This window comes from Periplaneta americana, chromosome 1 (genome assembly GCF_040183065.1).
Source record: "Periplaneta americana isolate PAMFEO1 chromosome 1, P.americana_PAMFEO1_priV1, whole genome shotgun sequence".
Lineage (NCBI taxonomy): Eukaryota > Metazoa > Arthropoda > Insecta > Blattodea > Blattidae > Periplaneta > Periplaneta americana.
The window spans coordinates 148,796,654-148,817,640 of NC_091117.1; the positions used below are offsets into that span (position 1 = coordinate 148,796,654).

The 20,987-nt window shown below is 34.2% G+C and overlaps 1 protein-coding gene across 1 annotated transcript; it reads left to right on the forward strand.

Moving 5' to 3' along the window:
* The first annotated feature begins 2,385 nt into the window (after positions 1 to 2,385).
* Positions 2,386 to 20,501, forward strand: LOC138701885 (trypsin beta-like). Its single transcript, XM_069829231.1, has 7 exons — positions 2,386 to 2,541; positions 5,845 to 5,930; positions 6,057 to 6,145; positions 10,665 to 10,800; positions 12,900 to 13,007; positions 17,911 to 18,060; positions 20,250 to 20,501. Exons 1-7 carry the CDS (start codon positions 2,496 to 2,498, stop codon positions 20,394 to 20,396), a joined length of 762 nt encoding a protein of 253 aa, XP_069685332.1. The 5' UTR covers positions 2,386 to 2,495; the 3' UTR covers positions 20,397 to 20,501.
* The last annotated feature ends 486 nt before the right edge of the window (positions 20,502 to 20,987 follow it).

Sequence of the window (20,987 nt, forward strand, 5' to 3'; positions counted from 1 at the left end):
TTTTCATTGTTGTAATTATTGTAAATTTTGTTAATATTGTAATGCTATTATTGTATATTATATACTGTATCACTGCCACCGGGTGTATACCCAATTGTAGTGTTAATACATACATACATACATACATACATACATACATACATACATACATACATACATACATACATACATACATACATACATACATACAAAAAATATGTAAATTTTTCCTTGTACAATAATTTTATTACTTTCAACCATCTTACCATATTCTGGATATATGTATAGTAAGTAAATATTTAAACCAATGTTTGGAGCCAATTACTGCTTAATTTACATCACTTAATACGTCCATTTTTATGAGTACTCCAAACATTGAAAGCACTTGGGAAATAAAATTCTTTAAGAGGATGCCTTCAAGATATAATGTTAGCGGAGTGTTAACTCTCTTCACTGAAAGGTGGTTTCTAATTTCAGTTTCTGTATCCTCGTTCGCAATCTACACTATGCAATGGAGTTGTTGCAGCATACTGAATTGAATTAGAGAAAACTGCACACATATCTAGTTAACAGACAAAAATTGTACCAACTCTAAAATTAATTCCTGAATATCTATTGCTCAATACCTTATTTCGACACTGCTCAATCCATTAACATTTAATTTAAATCTATAGATTCTGCATAACTAATTAGTTCATATACATCTCTGATATCATTTTCTCCATAATCATCTTCGTTTCTCAAGTTTCCTCAAGCCCAATGTGGATGTCGCATTTTTGCGCATTTACATTGGAAGTTAATCGCGTTAGTAGCAAAAAGCGGCAAATGCGACTGTGACTTAAACCCTGCTTCAAAAAGAATACATTACAAAAAGGCGCGACTGTACACAAATATATGCATGTATTTATACATACATTTACTTATTTACTTAATTACTTTACTTAACTTTACTTTACATTATGCAAATTAAGCTTTCAGGAATAACTCCCTGTAAAGTTAATTTGAATAATTTCGAGGGAAAAATTGTTCCGGGGCCGGGTATCGAACCCGGGACCTTTGGTTAAACGTACCAACGCTCTCCCACTGAGCTACCCAATTGAATCGGTGTCGGGTAGAGTTCCCGGGTAGCTCAGTGGGAGAGCGTTGGTACGTTTAACCAAAGGTCCCGGGTTCGATACCCGGCCCCGGAACAATTTTTCCCTCGAAATTATTTACTTTACATTATTTACTTACCTACTTACTTACTTACGGCTTTTACAGAACCCGGAGATTCATTGCCGCCTTCACGTAAGCCCGCCATCAGTCCCTATCCTGAGAAAAATTAATCCAGTCTCTATCATCATATCCCACCTCCCTCAAATGCATTTTAATATTATCCTCCCACCTACGTCTCGGCTTCCCCAAAGATCTGTTTCCCTCCGTCCTCCAAACTAACACTCTATATGCATCTCTGGATTCGCGCATACGTGCTACATGCCCTGCCCATCTTAAACGTCTGGATTTAATGTTCCTAATTATGTCAGATGGAGAATACAATGCGTGCAGTTCTGCGTGGTTTAACTTTCTCCATTCTCCTGTAATTTCACCCCTCTTAGCCCGAAATATTTTTTCCTAGGCACCTTATTCTCGAACACTCTTAACTTCTGTTCCTCTCTCAAAGTGAGAGTCTAAGTTTCATAACCATACAGAACAACCGGCAATATATGTGTTTTATAAATCCTAACTTTGAGCTTTTTTGAGAGAAAACTGGATGACAAAAGTTTCTCAACCGAATAATAACAGCCATATTATTAACAACTGTATGCGTAATTAATTTGTATCCGTTTTATTTTATGTTTTGAATTGAGGACTATAGTCATTTCCAAAAGTACTAATTTATTCGATTGTGATGCATAATTATATTGAACTGAGAACGATTACAGCAATTCCGGCATCTTGAATGTAGTTTCAACAATATTATAACTTAATTTCTTAATGGTACCGGTGCCACTGTGATGTTATATGCAGCTAGGATATAGTCTGGTGGTATGTGAGTTATAATAAACTGCTCGAAATGGTCTGCATTAGGATCTCTTCCTATGAAAATAACATCAAAATTATTTTTTTTTCTACATCAGAATATAGAGTACACTTATCTTCCCTTCAGCTTAAAAAGTAAAGCTCTTTGAAGGTTACTTGAGCGGTACGATCAAAGTTTTGATAATAGAGATAGACCATATCGCTACTTTCTAAATTTAGTTCTGAGAAGAAGTGAATGCAACTTAATCATTTATTCTTTCGAGGATTACACGAGTGATAAATTGTTAATATTTAGATAAGGAGATTTGTAGCGATCAAAGCATGACATATTGGGTACAACATCTTGAAATCAACGCCATATCTTAATAACATAATTATATGAAAATTCTCAACGGGTTTTCCAATGTCGTTAGCTTATGCATTAGCCATGTGACTGGAACATATAAATACAGAAACTATTCAAGAAGCCAACCAAGTGTCAGCTGGATACTACAACAATGAAGGTCCTCGTTCTCCTTGCAGCTTTGGTCGCCTGTGTTGCAGGTGAGAAATTTGGTTTCCATACATAATCATATATGTTGCTACATAAACCATATTTTCTGAAATACACTTCTACTGTGTTGAACGGTCTAAACATTCAAATGTAGACCTATGTATTCTTATGCTTACAATTCCACTTCTTTACCATATAAAATTATATCTACGTATTAAATGTTTTATTTTTGATTTCTTCTCCAAATTCAACGTGATAATTGCTGTAAATAGTGAATAAAATACATTCATCTTCACACAGTTTACATTCTACAAAACCCTAAGTCAAGCTCACTTATGCTGAAACAAAATTACAGCCTTCCCACAAAATTTAAATTAGTAGCTTGTCATTTACATAGACTTATTGCATACGTAAATTAAAATTAATGTTTTGTATTATTACATTATTAATAACAACAGCTCTGTCACCTATTCTATCACAACCATTCCCTTTAAATTAAAATCACAGTCAGCCACGAAGCTTGAGTTGTGAGGGTGCTAGGAACATTAGACTGTGCAGGTACTATTTCGGATTGTCTGTAATGAGGCGATATTAGCGATCCTAGTGGTTAGCAACTATCTATGGATGCATATCTACTATGTATTGAGCTTCGTGACTGTATATACTAGACTGTGTTAATATCATATTCTATAATACTAAATAATTCTAGATAAATTAAGATACAATCTATCTATTAGATATTATGCATTTATTCTATTATTCTGATGAAATCTGCATGTTGTTCCTGAGTAGATGGCTGTTTATCTAAATATTGACCTTGTTAGTGCAGAAAACGTACTTAAATTTAAAATATTATAAAACGATTTACCAACGTAGAAACCTCTTGTGAAGAAGTACCTGCAGTTTTCTCTTCTTGATTGTAAAAAAAACAAGAGAAAATGTAGTGAGACTTAAAAAAATATGTCGAAGTTTTCGCAGAATGAGACACTTTTAGCACCACTTATACCGAAAATACAGTTTTCCCATGTCGTCTGTCTGAGTTTCCGACTTTGTACAGCTTTTCCCCTTAAATTAAGCGCTGGATTCTCTTCAGGCATATTCTACAACTCAATTCACTCAAATAATTTTCACACTAAACAACTTACACCTAAATTCCACAAATTCGGGATTTAGTCGAAACACCATCTCGTGATTTTCTTATACATTAATTAATAATTACGCAAGAAATAGAAATGAAATATTATTGACCATATCACCACATAAATGCTTAGTTCAAAGAAATAATTACCATGAAAATTTATCCCAAGTCGAAAATATTTTGAAACAATATTTTAGGAACCAGAAAGAAGACAAAATATTAATAATTATATATATACTTCATTTGATTACAAATTTACAATTGTTTCCTGATATTGAGCAACACTAATGTAAGAACCACAGGTTAGTTTATTCGTATGTTCCCAGCAATACTTGATAGTCATTAAACAAAGTAAGTTTTACAACTATATATGTTCCCTAATCAGAAAACGTATGGCAATTACAGAAGAGACCAGTCTGTCATCAACTATTAAATGGAAAGCTATACGTTCATTTTGAGTATTATAGATACGAAACTCCGACAGTGAGATTTTGGCATCCTGAATAAAAAAGTAATAGAGACAATATTATTAATGGATGAACTTTATCCACAATTAAATTTGATTTAAATTGCTGAGTAATAAGCATATTGACAAAGTGTACTTAATTTAATTGAAGGGTTCAAAACCATAGTGGGCCAAGTGCCATTTACTAAAACCGTAGAAAACAAGGGTTAAAATGAAGTTATTACCATAATTCAATGGAAACATATAGCAAGTAATATAAAGTAGTATACACATTAAAACTAAATTATATGTCAATTTTCATTAAACTGTAGTATTCATTTAACTTTAACTCTTGCTTTCTCAGTTTTAATAAATGGCGCTTGGCCCACTATGGGTCTGAACCCTTAAATTACTATTTTGTTTAGTAACTAAAGACTTGGCTTAACACTCCTGTTACCAAGGTTTTTCACAACTTACTACTACCAAGGGGGTAGTATAATTACCCCCATCAAACCCCAATCAAAATCATACATCAATCTTCGTTAAGTATTTCGAATATAAACAATTTATGCATTATTGATTATATAGTTACAAAAATTGTAAAAATATAAAATAATCATCCTATTTTTAAAAACACAGGGTGGTTCAAAAGTCCTGTTCCATTTTGTTGAAAACGTGCACCGTAATTAATAAACTTTAGATATGTTATTAGTGACACTATAAGGTAACCTATACTGTACAGTCAATTTAAATTTGCCTCTCTTCCATTTCAAAACAAACTTCTTAATGCTACATAATTTTGGCATGGTGTAAAACACATTTACAAGCAATGAATGTCAGTACCATAATATAAGTAGGAAATCATTTCAGTTAGTTATTGAAAATTAAATATTAGAATACCATACATACAACCATGAGCAACTCAATAACATTTGTTTATAATAAAATAAAATAAAATGAATTTCTAAAAATATGAAATAATAAATCGCCACCGGCGTAGCTCAGTCGGCTAAGGCGGTTGCCTGCTGACCCGAAGTTGTGTTCGGGCGTGGGTTCGATTCCCGCTTGATTTAGTTTTTTCCGAGGTTTTTCCTAACCGCAAAACAAATGTCAGATAATCTAGGGCAAATCCTCGGCTTCATCTCGCCAAATACCATTTCGCTATCACCAAACCCATCGACACTAAATAACCTAGTAGTTCATACAGTATCGTTAAATAACCAAGCAAATAACTAATAAATCTAATTCTAGTTATTTGTTGAAATTCAAATACTGTATTCGAACACCACCTATACTGCAACGAGCATTTCGAAAAAAGTCTACACTAATCATTATTTGTAACAAAATCACTTTCAGGAAAGACCTTAACACATAGACATAAAAAAATAAAAAATTTCTAATGAAAGATCATGATAATATAAATAACAATATAAAAATTGTCATAAATAATACAAAATAAAATAATCTGGAGGCTGACAAACATAGACATAGAACTAAATTAAGCTACAGATTGAATTTTATAGCGGGGTAACAAGAACACACCACATAAATAATGCGAATTACATCTTAAATTTTATTAGAGAAATTATTTATGTTACCGTTAATTCAAATTGTTAGTAGACATATAACGGACAAATGCATAGAATTTCAGAAACAAAAATATGGAGAAAAATAAAAATAACATTGAAAAATCGTCAATGGGGTAATCGCATTACCCCTCTTGGTATTGGTAGCAGGAGCGTTAATACAGTTGATGTCTTCTTTCTATAGGTGTTCCCTACATACTGCAGAAACCTCTTCCTGATGGACGAATTGTCGGTGGCACCACTACCACAATTACTAACTTCCCATACCAGGTACAGTACAATCTGCAGCTAGCGTATTACCACTTTCATTTTTTTAATTATTCAATTATAGGTTCCGAATATAAATCCCACAACCAAGTAAAAACTCTAATCTCAAATGTCTCTTAATTATTTTAGCTGTCACTTCGGTACAGCGGCTCTCACATCTGTGGTGCTTCGATCATCAGCGCCAACTGGGCCGTCACTGCAGGTCACTGCATCATCGGGTGAGTTAGTTTTCCTTACGACTAATTGTTTATAATATAACCAGACACATCTGCATGTTATTTAATTACAGCGGGCTATCTTCAGTAATTAGTGTAACCATATGTAACTGTATCGAATGAAGTGTAGGGTTCCCATACGTCCCGTAAAATACGGTAACGTCCCTTATTTCGCTAATGTGGCCCCTTGCTTCGAAATAGATCTTCGAAACATGTTTTTGTCCCGTATTTAAAAATTAATGACTGAAAAAAAACTGGGAATACAAACCGGTATTTGTTTTAAATATCACTTTCCATCACTGTCGATTAAAGATGAACAACGATCGAGGAAACGAGACTAACAGCGCCCGCAAAGCCGAAAACCCGCACGACAATGTATTACGTCGCGTCCTTGACGTAAAGACTGGTTTTGAGTCTTCCGAGACTCGATATTGATCATCTCCCGAAGTCCCGAAGTCAGCAGTTGTTTATACCAGACTGAACTTGTATCTACTTTGGCAACTGTTATATATGTATAAACAATCAAGTAGCTTATTTGAAACCTCTACCTTTCAGTATATAATAATCTATTCCCCAGTCTTTATTTAATTACTAGGCCCTTATTAAAAGGCTAGGAGTTTTCTTTTCATATGTTTAAGATCAAGTGTGCAATCTGAAGTAAAAGATATTAATGGCATGTTTTATGTTTCTTAGAAATGCAAATTTATTTAATATCACATAATAGAACCGGAACATTTTGATAACTAAGATACTGTTCTGTTTTGTCTTTTTGTCTCATTTAAACATTTATGTTATTTATTTCAATTATACATGTTATTCAAAGTTACGAAATCTTTCCACGCCGACCAAATGCTATTTCGAGAATGACGAGCGAGACTCGAAGCGCAGCGTGAATGACGAGCCGAGACTCGAAAGACAAATGCAGTGAACACAGCGAGCGAGAGCGGCAGTTAGTTTTGTTCATCTCTATTGTCGATGACATTTCGCTACATTGGCAACACTGAAAGTAACACTGAATTTATATAATATTGTTCTTGAAATAGTTCATACTATGAAGTAAACTGCTACAAAATGAAATATTGTTGAATCTCACTTGTTTGATGAAATCATAAAATGTTCTGAATTCCAAAGAAGGCAGTGAATTGATTCAATTTTTAAATAAGAACATTTGGATGAAGTCTAGGTGGATCTATTCGAAAGTGTTGATGAATAGCTTCCGAATTTAAAAAGGTGATAATTCATCATGTAGCCTATATCCCTGGTACAAATGCAAATGTTGAAAGAATCTTCTGCACACACACTCGTTGGAAACTGATGAAAAAAAAAACAATTTGCATATAGAGAAATAAATCAATGCTTAGTGTGATATCATTTTTCTGTGTGGATTATGTTGCATTTCATGATTTAATACTTCAAAACAAACTATAGTCACAAGAAATCCATTCTTCAGAAAATCATTGTATGAAGGACCGATTTATAACAGTGCAGTCTCAGGTGAACCTATTTTGTAAGGAGCATATTTTAAATATGTTTTTTTTTTTTATTCTTTAAATACTTTATTTTGAATAATGATATTTCAATTGATTTAATTACATTATTTTGTCTGTTCAAAGACAATATGGGTAAGAGCGATGGAAAATATACATCCAAGTCTTAAAATCAGTGCTGAGTGTTTCGTATTTTCTTTTGTTGTTTCTAGGAACCCCAATGATGTGTGCCCGTTAATAAAATTTTTATCTATATATAGTTATCTAATAACCCAATTTCATTTATTCAGTTATCATTTCCTATATCAGTTCCACAGATATGACCTCCTATCTAAGACAGTACAGTGTTGTTGTTTCCTGATGCTACTGCACAAGTATAAATGTTTATTGTGAATTGTTAAGAAATGGTGATCTTATGACAGAATAATTATAGGCCGTAAGTACTACGAGGGAATTTGTCATATCATTTCCATGACTCATAAATTCCATTTCGAATCTGTCGGGATTTTAACCCTATCTTCTAGTGCGTGAGGTAGACGCTCCAAAGCCGTTCCGCTAATAACCGGTTAGGAAGTTCGCACCAAAAGTGCTAAGTTGTGTGAGCATTGACTATATCTCTATGGAATGAAAAGTAATGACGATCTTTCAATGTCAGTAAACCAGAGCGATAAACACGTACAGCCGGGTGCCAACCAAACATGTGCTCCAATCGTCTACAGCCTTAGAACAATCAATAAGAAACGAATAATATAAAAAACAATAAGTTTTAATTATAAACTTCGTAATTCCCAAACTAAATAATTTACTCATATATATATATATATATATATATATATATCAAAATAAATATTTCTTTTAAGTTCAGAAAAAAAACAATAATTATTTATACTCTAAAAATATTCGTTCTACGTCACAAGACGTTACTGCAGCAAATGTGAAATATGATACAGTATATTGTACTGTCATCAGGTGAACAACTACTTAGTGAATCTAATAGTGTATCTCGTATGTGACACATAATAGTAAATCCATAATTGTTTTCAAGAAAAATTTTCATTTCTATTGTAATGACAGCTAGGAAGTTCGTATCGTAATTCTGATGTTGAACTTGGACTGTAACGTAACCGAATGCATAGCAGCACGAGACGTCAACATTTAACGAAGAATAATTCGGGAAAAAATAAACGTGTTACACAATCCTGTTTGCATAATTATTTAATAACAGATAAGTTTACTTTTTTGGAATCATGTATAATATTAACATTACGTAAATAATACAATAACAGAACAACTCACTTTGTTCAGAACCGAAAATATTAATATAAATTAACAATATTCTTCAAACTATTCACGACTGTACGCAGCTCCACAGAATGATAATATGCGTTATTTATGTGAACATACTGTGTACCGTCTGTAGCGAGCGGTAGCAGGGCGAGGCGCTGTTGCAGTACTCAACTCAAATCTACTGTTCTGGTACTTCCTACCTGTTTCAATAACATGTCGAATTAATTCATTACAATAATGGAAACATGAAATTAGAACAATATGTATAGGCCATGAGATTAAAAGTTTATATAAATATTGAAATAATTTTCTTCATGTACATCTTACTCAGTTGAGTGGAAATCATTTATAACATATAACTTAATTAGTTCATTCAAACATTAAAGATACGATTTTTCCAACAGGTTTTTATCGATCTACTTTACATCCACTTCTGTCCTAGGATGAAAAATCTATAAACAATATTTTAGTGATCAGAAAACATCTCATATCCAATGGCAGACATATTAATCACTATTTGATCGAAGACAACATCGAATGGAGTGAAATCCTGTAAAATAATTTGTAACATACCATAATTTCATGTTTTTTGATAGATTTATTTCTCAAAATTCTGTAATTCGATACATATCTGAAGAAAAGTATTGATAATATTCTTAGATTTTAAGGATTTACTGCAAGTATCTATATATACTTGAATGTTTGTATGTTAAAAAATGTTATTTCAGAAATCTCCGAATCCAAATGACATCATTTTCATCTAATCCCGACCCTTCAGTTTCAAGGCTCCTGTCTTAAAAGTGTATTATCTCTGATTATATTGATTTCATCAAGGTCAAATTATTATCTAAAATAGAAAGATGAAGTAGCTAAGATTTGAGTGTAAATTATCAGACTACTGCATCTTCTTGAGTGTTATCAAACTAACGTACTTAACATGTAATATACTATGACATCCATTATCTCTTACATTAACATAAATGAACGTCTTCAGACAACGTACAACAATCAAGATTGTAATAGTTATCACATGAAGACGAGCAGCATTTTAAAACGGAGATTATTGAGTTCGAAAAAAAAGTTAGAATGAATATTATTGTTTAACGAGTTTTTAAGTATGATCCAGTTACGGAAGTTATCACTATAAAAACAGCAGGATTAAATCACAAAATATTAAATTTCAGCAATATAAATGACCCCTCCAATGGCTATCAATGTTTCTGTTCTATTTTGATCTGTAGTTTCTTCCTTTTTTTTTTTTTTTTTTTTTTTTTAATTTTGCCTACAGAAATTTCCGTGACTTAACATTTTGAAAGCCATAACATTTTGTAATTTCCAACACTACTTCACAGCAAAGAGATTTTAAATCTTCAGACATAACACATATCAAGATTCAGTACAGCAGAGATGAAATTTCTCACAACAATACTTGAATATAATTTCATATATCACAAAATAATTGAATGTCATCACAGTTCTCAAAATAAATTAATATAAGCGAACATAATTTGTTAAATCATCTCACAAAAATGAGTGAATCTCGTGTATTAATTTTACCGACCAAGAAGAGAAACGAGTGTCTGAGAAGATTATTTTACACGCAAAATTCATCTGTCCGCCAAAACAGATGTGTTGTTCGTCCGTGCATCGGTACATATAATTATCTATTTACTTATTTATTTATAAGATATGGAAGTGGTTAGTTGTGGGCGTATCATAATGACGATTTTTTAAAATTTGTGTTGCAGAAGCGCAAGTTCCCTGACTCTGAGGGCCGGCTCCACCTACTCTAACACTGGAGGCACCGTTCACCAGGTCTCCCAGGCCATCAGACACGGCAGCTACAACGCCAACACCCTGGACTATGATATCGCTGTCCTGAAGGTATGCCATTAGTTTCTAAATGTGTATAATTTATAAAAGATATTTTGCATTACCATTATGCAATTTTCATTTAATAATTGGAGACATATCATACCTTACTTCACATATTGCCAAAACTCACTTCTCTTTTCTTAGGGTTTGCTTTTCCAGCGTCTTTCCCATGTTCATGAAAAAGATATACAGTGAAATTAACTTATAACAATTTTTCGTATCATCTTAATAAAGCTAATCAACTGATCTATGTTCTGAACCGGTGAAACTCTCATTAACTACCTAACGGCTCTCCATAAAAAAAATTCATTAAACTTTCTGTACCAACGAGAAATAAATCAATTGCTAAGTTATAAAAATGTGCATTACTTAATACTTGACATTTCAAGACCCTGACTACGCACTTCGAAGTGAGCATACCAGCATTTAATAATGCAGAAAACGTTAAATTTTTAGAAATAGATCATTTAATAATCAATTTTCATGAACCTCCAGTCCATATTTCTCTAGAGCAGTGATTTCCAAAGTGTGGGTCGCGAAATGATTACGAAATAAAACAAAGAAACCTCATTAACATACTGTACATTTATTTTGTAGTTGTAAACATAAACAAGTTGACCACTACAAAAATGTTTCAGTAGAACACAGAACTGCACGCATTGTATTCTTCACCTGACATAATTAGGAACATTAAATCCAGACGTTTGAGATGGGCAGGACATGCAGCACGTATGGGCGAATCCAGAAGTGGATATAGAGTGTTAGTTGCGAGGTCGGAGGGAAAAAGACCTTTGGGGAGGCCGAGACGTAGATGGGAAGATAATAAAATGGATTTGAGGGAGATGGGATATGATGGTAGAGACTGGATTAATCTTGCTCAGGATAGGGACCATTGGCGGGCTTATGTGAGGGCGGCAATGAACCTCCGGGTTCCTTAAAAGCCAGTAAGTAAGTAAGTAAGTTATAAAATAATTAATACAATTGATTTGAGAAATGTGCCTGTTTTTCAGAATGTAGATTTTCAAATCTGGACTCTGTATTCGATATACACAAACAGTAATATTTTCAAGTCCAAAGAGATATCTGGCTTTTGTTTTGATGGCAATCATAGACGAAAAACTTATTTTGCATAAATATGAGGTTGTAAAATGTTATCAACAATTGAAGACTGGACATAAAAAAGCCTGTAAGTGCCAAAGAGACCAACCATAGAAATGTGCAATTTGTAATGTAACATAACACATTTTGCACATCTGTAGGAGAAACTGGGCTCTAAATAAAATTACAATGGGACTAATCATTTTACAGAGTGGATTGAGCCAGGGACATAGATTTTTTTAACTAATTTTCAAAGATATTGGCACTTATAGAATTTTCTATGTCCAGCCTTCAATTTAAGAGTTTCTTTTGAGAGCTCGAGGAATTATTCTGATATAAATCTGGTTTATGCTTTGTGAAAAAAAGGTATAATTTCAACATTACATCAGTGGATACATCTTTAGATAAGTTTTCCTTCTCTTTTTTTTTTTTTTTTTTTGTAGTTAGTTGAACGCAACTGTCTGAAAACGGATTCAGTAACTACCTCTGACTGTTGTAATAATTTTGTTTTGAATTTCTTCCGGGAATTACTTAATAAGCTGTGTAAAATTGTACTTTGGGCAATATCCACTGGTTTTGAGTAAATTTATAGTTGTTCCAGATTTTATAGGAATTTGTATTTTTCGATTGCGGTCAAGAACGGGTACGGTAGTGGGGGGATCGCAAAGAGAATTCTTGTCCAAAAGCGGGTCTCATCTTCAAGAAGTTTGGAAACCACTCCTCTAGAGAACACAGTATTGAATTACAGGTTACTCAGTAAAACTTTCAGAACAGTTGTCAATATAGTAATATGTTAAGGTTAGGTACATAAATTCCCTAAACTTCATTTCTGGTACCTGTAACCTTGGACAATTCTCGGCCTTTATTATAGTCCAAGATAGATTGCTATATGACTTTATAGAAAATCCAGAACCTTATAAAAATACTGAATCAATTTTCTAAATCACTGAAAATATGCTTTCCTCTTATTATCATAAACTCCTTCACATTATATGAATTTTTTATTTCAGGTCAGCAGTGCCTTCTCTTTCGGCAGCTCTGTGCAAGCAATTCCACTGGAGACTGGATCTGTGTCTGCAGGAACCAGTGCCGTTGTGAGCGGTTGGGGAACTACCTCGGTAAGAGATCTATATTAATTTTAACCAGCTGTTTAATATTGAGGAACTTATCAATAGAACAAATCCGTTAACAAAACTATCGTCTATAGCAGGGCTGGAGATAAACCCCTCTCTCAGAGCACTCTCGCTCACAGAGAAATCAGCTGCTGACAGGTGGATAGAAACGACAAAACAACGCAGAGGTTCAGTGACGTGACATTTACAATGAATGCAAAACGTGCTTCGCCTACATATGGACATAAATATTACATTTAATTTTCTGTTTACAACAAATTTAAATGTAGTTTACACATTGCACGCCGCTGATCGATTCTTATGTCCTACAATTGCACACATATTCAATAGTTCCTTAATCACTTCAACTTTCCCTAAAATATGGAAGCAAGCTTTCGTTCTTCCTCTTCCAAAAGTCAAAGTTCCCACCGACCCGAACGACTATAGACCAATCAGTATCCTGCCAGCCATATCAAAAGCACTGGAAAGAATCGTACACAGACAAATTACTAACTACATGAACGAACACAAACTATTCGACAAGTATCAGTCAGGTTTCAGAGCTGGACACAACACAAGCACTGCTCTACTTAAAGTGACCGAAGACATTCGTGAAGCAATCGACTCTAATAAAGTAACAATACTAACACTTCTTGACCTTAGCAAAGCTTTCAACTCTGTAAATTTCGACCTGCTCACCCATAAATTGAGAAATCTGCATTTGTCAGAGACTGCTGTGAGTTGGTTCGAATCCTACTTACGGGAAAGACAACAATGTGTTGTATCCGGGAATCGAAGCTCTTCCTGGCTTAACATAACATCAGGTATACCACAGGGTTCGGTACTCGGACCATTGTTGTTCACAATATATGTCAGTGATATTACATCTCATGTAAGGCATTGTAACTATCACTTGTATGCTGACGACCTTCAATGCTACATCTCTTCCCGCTTAGATCGAATAAATGACGCTATAGATAAATTGAACGAAGACATTGACTCGATTGTGACATGGACAAAGAAATTCCATCTTAATATCAATCCTGGAAAGACACAAGCAATCATATTAGGACACAAACGGCAAACCGACGCTGTAAAGCACCTCGACATTTCCCCCGTTAAAGTAAGTACAGTGCATATCCCTTTCAGTTCTTCGGTAAAAAATCTTGGCATTCACATGGATAATAATCTCAACTGGGACATGCAAATCACAGAAACCTGCAGAAAAGTATATTCTATTATTCATGTGCTAAAAAGGATAAATGTTCATCTTCCCTCTTGCTTAAAAAAGTCCCTTGTGCAGACCCTTGTATTTCCCTATTTTGACTATGCTGACATTTTACTGACTGACCTTTCCAGCGACAACAAAATGAAACTTCAACGTGCTCATAATTTGTGTGTACGTTTTGTAAGCAATGTTCGTAAATATGATCATATTACCCCATCCCTGGAAGCAATAGGTTGGCTTAAACTAGATAAGAAAAGAAATTTACATTCACTTCTCTTTCTCTTCGAAATCTTGAACTCTTCTATTCCTTCGTACCTGTCGTCTCGCTTCACTTACCTTTCTTCCCACCACAATCTGAACACACGCTCTCGCCATGAAACAATACTAACAATACCATCCCATCGCACCTCTTCATACTCATCCTCTTTCACAATAGCCCTGCCAAGACTCTGGAACTCGCTACCTGCTAGCATCAGGGACTGTCGAAATAAAATTCAATTCAAACGCAAACTTACTAGGCACTTGGTCAGTAATTGAGACTCGTTCAGACATGGTTTCTTGTAAATAGTTCTTTTAATCTACCACAAAATATCTCAATATCCGGTAATTTCATCACTATAGAATGTTGTTATTGTAGGTTTAATTTGTAATTTAGTAAATACAAAAATATTCTTTGTTCTTAACTTCTATGATAAAATGTCTAGCTTTCATTAATCAGGTATTCTTATTTAATTTTTATTGTAATTGTAATTGTAAATTTAATATTAATTGTAATCTTATTGTTCATGTTATAGTTGTAATCCCCTGGTAGAGGGGCAGAGAAGGCCTGACGGCCTTATCTCTACCAGGTTAAATAAATAAATCTAATCTAATCTAATCTAATCTAATCTATGTCCACGATGAACACAATTGCGGGAGTAGAAGAAGACCGCTATCTGAAGATCGCTCAAGCTAACGCATAAATCCCCCAGGTCCGGTATTGCTTCACTTTCTGGCAGAGAGAATCACTGTCTTCGCGACAAAATATGTCATTAAGATTCCCGAAAATGTGACTTTGTACTGAAATTACATCCCGTTACGCGATCCAATATTGAAGAATTCCCTTTAAAAATATACGTAGACTATTACCGTTACCATATATCATAATTTGGTGAAGACTACTAAAAATCCATACCAATCATGTATAAGTCTTATAAATTTTTGCTGATTTCTTTTTAAGTGTGTAAGATCTCTGTATTAAACAAAACTACAATTACGATGTTTTAGTATACATACAATTCGAAATTTTGTTGATAAATTGGTTTGCTCCTTTCTATCGGCCAGTCCAAGAACCACTATGTCATCTATTGGCCATATCTACAATAGACGTACAATGAGTAGGGATTGAGATCTTGCGAAACATTATCTGTGTGATTATTTTGTAATGGAAATTTATTTTATTTTGTTGTATTATTTTACGGCGCTGCATCAACATCTCAGGTTATTTAGCGTCTTAATGAAATGAAGGTGATAATGGCGGTGAAATGAGTCCGGGGTCCAGCACCGAAAGTTGCCCAGCATTTGCTCGTATTGGATTGAGGGAAACCCGGGAAAAAACCTCAACCAGGTAACTTGCCCCAAACGAGATTCGAACCCGGGCCACCTGGTTTCGCGGCCAGAAGCGCTGACCGTTACTCCACAGGTGTGGACTGTAATGGAAATGAATACCAATTTGGTATTTAACTGTTTTAATAACCAGACGGGATTAGAACCTTGAAAGTCCTAAATGTCTCAGTGTTTTACTACGAAACCACTTCGCTTGGTTCATTCATTTTATTCAGCATTGTAATCATCATATTCATCATCACCAACCCTAAACTATTTCACTATTTTCCTTCTTTTTCTTGTATTTTGGATCGACGCTCAAAATTCACACTTCACTGAGGTTCCTGGTCATATGACTAACTAGTACAAGATCGCCATTTAAGACAGAAACTACAATCTCAAAACAAATACAATCAGCTGTTATGGAAATAAAATTAATTTCCTCTTCATTGCCGAGATTCGAATCCTGACTTGCTCCATTTGTAGTCCTATGTGTTACTATTCAAGCTAGGGATAAATGTTTGTTTATTTTATATATTCGCTTATTTATGCATTATTTTATAAGTTTATTCGTTCACTCATTCATTTTTATTTATGTTTTTGCTCGACCATACTATTGTATAATGCGCTCATTACATGTGTAACGTAACTGTATCTTAATGACATAAATTAATGTACTGCTATTCATTATTTATTCCAACTAAACATATGCGATATTGATTAATATCGTATGCGCAACATCCCGCAAACCTTGAGAGCACCAATCCAAAATGGCAAGCGCAAGTTTTGAAAACTGTCATCGATCCAAGAACTCAAATAAGTATTAACCCAACTCGAAACATTTCACTGGAAGCCATTCCCCCGATAAATTTCACAACCAATAACATGTATTTAAAATAAAATAAATTCTCTTCATGTTAAATTCAATATTCTAATAAATTGAGTTCATTTCCTGTGTTTTAATGTGTCTTGCTTTGAGGTTAAAATCTCCATACTAAGCCTTGAAAAAAATGAATAAATACGGCGTACACGCCTGCCATCTGTTGCACTACTCGGGAACACGCTTAAGGGGTTAGATACAGCTTACAGCAGTAAAATGTTTGGAAACATTCAACATTTTCTTCCTCCATTACTGTATCTTGTACAACAATGAAAATTGGTGTGTGTAAAACACTGCCCTTTTGCTACAAAAAAAATATTTTTACCGTTTAAGAAATTATTTATATATATATATTTTTTTCTCCAACTTCAAGACGGTGGCAGTTCACTGTGCAGTGATGAAGCGTTTCCCTCATAACTCATAAACTTGTTAACTTTTTCATGTTCTCTCTCTCTTTTATTTTATTGCTAAACCTCATGTTTACAACTACATTCCTTAATCATTTTTTTTTATTTTGTGTTAGAAGAAAATACTGATATTTGATCATTTGTTAAAATTAATTTATTTCTTATCAGACAATCTGTAAAAGTTAGAGAAGTAATTTTGCATCATATTGTAGATATGACATGCATATATAAAAAACAAAAAATTTCATCACAGAATGTTGGATACTTTTTGAGTTATGAGGTTGAAACGCTTCATCACTGCACAGTGAATTTTTAATTTTGAAAAAATATATAAATAATTTTTTTAAATCATAAAAATATGTTTATCATATAGTAGAAGGACAGTGTTTTACACATACTAATTTTTTTCATTATTGTATAAGATACAGCAATGGAGAAAAAAAAATGTTGAATATTTCCAAAATTTTACTTCTTTCAGTTGTACCTAATCCCTTAAAAGACATTAACATTCATGACATGTGTTGCAATAGTCGAGAACACGCTGAAGATACACGCATGTTCACCATTTCATTATCATTAAAGCAACAAGATAAGATATTTGTAAAAACTCAAAACTTAGACGAACAAAAACAGTCGTATAGGTTCGTTGCATAACATATACTATTAATTTTTATCGAATAATTTATTTCCGTAATTATATCGTTATTTGTTGTAACTATATATTTTTGCCTATTCTTTATTCATTCCTTTATTTATTTGTTTTTCTTTAATTACATTCTGCATTCATTTGTTCGAATATTTGTCCTACAGGAAGGCGGATCTGCCAGCACCACCCTTCGCCAGGTGGCTGTACCCATCGTGAGTGACTCATCCTGCAACAGCGCCTATTCATCTTACGGAGGCATCACCGCCCGCATGATCTGCGCAGGCTACACTTCAGGAGGCAAGGACGCCTGCCAGGTGAGTGCGGAGATCATCTGGAATTGTCTATTAAATCGTTTCAACAACAACTAATTTTTTTGGTAGCCATGCTTTGAGAACACATCGTGGTTCAGTGAGCTGGCCAAGAATGTTGGCAGCATGGAGAAAAAACTCCACTATCGATTGTTTCCACGTTCTATTTCTTCATCCACTGTGCATTCAATCAGAGTCACTCTTTCCATTTCTTCGTTTATCTCGCGAAATAGTGAGATGTCGACAACTTTTCTGCTACCACCTGATCAGGTCGGCATGGGCTATGGGGAGTGTTCCCGCCTCGGATTTTATGTTATCTGACTTGCTGCAACGATAACGACATCGTAACAGTGCGCGGAAAAGTCAATGGCCACCGGAAGAAATGTCTTTCACTAACGATACAAATATAGAATACCTCAAATTCTTGTTATAGTATTTATGTGTTGTCACAGAAAAATTGAGTTTCCTTTTATTGCCCCATGCATGAAGATTCAGGCGTCCAGACCAACTCCTGAGATTCTAGTGTTAACTATCTTCGTAGAATTTTCACCAAATAAATTTTGTGAAGTTGGTTTTCTGATAAATAATAAGATCTTGTAATTTCCATTTGTTTTCTGAGTTTATTCAGTCATTCATAGTTTTCTATGCAAGGAGTAAGTCCTTTACTGCAAACTCAGAATTCTCCAATCTTCTTTATTTTTGCCTTGTCGTCTATCATCTGATATCTTCTTCCGCCCAGAACTATTTTCCCGTTCACCATAATTTCCAGTGCCTTCAGTAGGCAGTTTCTTCTTAGCAAGTGATCCAACCAATTTTTGTTCTCTTCCTGATCAGTTTCAGCATCATTATTTCTTCACCTATTCCTTCTAGCACAGCTTCATTTTTATTCTGTCTGTCCATTTCACATAATATTCACATTTCAAATGCTTCTAGTAGTTTATTAATTTCTCTTCACTTCGTCGTAATATCCATGTTTCTGCCCCATACAAAAGCCACATCCACACAAAGTACTTCACTAGTCTCTTCCTTAGTTCTTTTTCCAGAAGTCCTCAGAAGATGCTCCCTCTTCTATTAAAAACTTCTTTTGCCATTGCTATACTCCTTTTAACCTCCTGGTACTACTTATAGAACACTCCAAGTGTTTGAAGCTGTGTACTTGTTGTAACCATGTCTTCGTCTTATTTTCATTTATCTTCACCCCATGCTGCTCATAGCTGTCATTTAGGTCGACTGACATAGCCATTAGTATGGTCTCCTCTTCTACTAACACCACCATATCATCACCAAATCTTATGCACTTTATTCTTCTTCCTCCTATCATCCTTCTCATCTTCTGAAAACAGTTCTTCACTAAATCCTCCAAGTAGATGTTGAACAGGGTAGGTGATAAAGGGCATCCCTGCCGTTCTCCTCTCCCTATCCCATTTCTCTCTGACTTAATGGCCTCCTCTTTTTCCAATCCACACCTATTTTCTTTGAAAACTTCATCAGTTTATTCCAATCCACTATGTCAAAAGCTATTTCCAATACCACAAATATTACATATTATATTTCTTTATTTTTCTCGAGGTATCTTTCGCCGATTGTTCGCAGCAGTTCAATTGCATCTCTCTTACCTTTTCGCTTCCTAAAGCAAATTGTTCCTTTTCCAACTGTCTTTTCATTTTATATTACATAGGCTACGCAGATTCAGTAATCGCAGGAAAACTTCGCCGGGTACAATATCATACTGATACTTCTGAACTCATTGCATTTCTTGGCATTATTTTCCTTCGTTGTTGCAGCAACACTGTATCCGTGAAATCTTCAGACTATTCGCCTTTCTCATAAATTTAGTCGCCTAATGATAGAATAAATTTAATTCTGGAATTCATAGGCTTGAGAAGTTTTATTTTAAGTTAAAATAAATTCACCTACATTATTACTATTCATCACGTGAAAAGAAGAATATCTACGTATGAAATGTAAATCTGCAATAACGCCATTTCCTATAAATTTTAAATTGATATATGTATCGTTGCAATCGTAGTCTACATTTGGTAAATAAGGAAATTTTATTCAGAAAAAGAAAATCATAGATGCTCGTAAGAATTACGCTATGTTCATGTCTACAGAGTAATTACTTCAACCCCAAAAACACTTATTTCCATATGTGCAATTTATTATTCAATGTTATTACTATATTCTCATTTCAGGGTGACTCTGGCGGCCCATTGGTTGCAAACGGCAAGCTCATCGGTATTGTCTCCTGGGGAGCAGGTTGTGCCCGTCCCAACTACCCTGGAGTATACACCAAAGTGTCCGCACTCCGCAGCTGGATTTCCTCCAACACTGGAGTCTAAGCTACATATTGACATGGTTCAAACTCTTACATTCAATCTGTCCGATGTTAATGTGTCAGTGTATCCTAAAACGCACAGAATAAAAAAAATTTAATTTAAACATAATTGTTTGATTTTTTTTCGATTATTCTTCTATATATTCTTGCCCATTTTAAACAAAAGTTATTTACAAATTGTTATATGAATGACACAAAATATACGAATAGAAATCTCACTAAAATGTGATAATTAGAGACGGGAATTTCATGCAAATGCAAGTTTTTATAAAAACATAGGACATAGCTCGAACTTAGTACTTATCCATTTCATTACTTTCCAGTTTAAATGCATGTTTAATGTTTTGAGTGGACCCCACAGTTTCTCGATTTTTATGTCCCTTAGTTTAGCTTCAGGAATCAGGATTGACGAAGGAAAAGAAAAGAAAACTAAATAACATGTTACGATTTTCACAATACGATATTAGAGGACCTTTCTCTGGACGGAAGTTCACTTTTACAACACTTTACCGACGACCCTCTACAGACTGCGTGTCATAAATGGATTTATTGCATTGGATACTTTGAGAATAGTAGAGAGGAAAAATAGAAGATT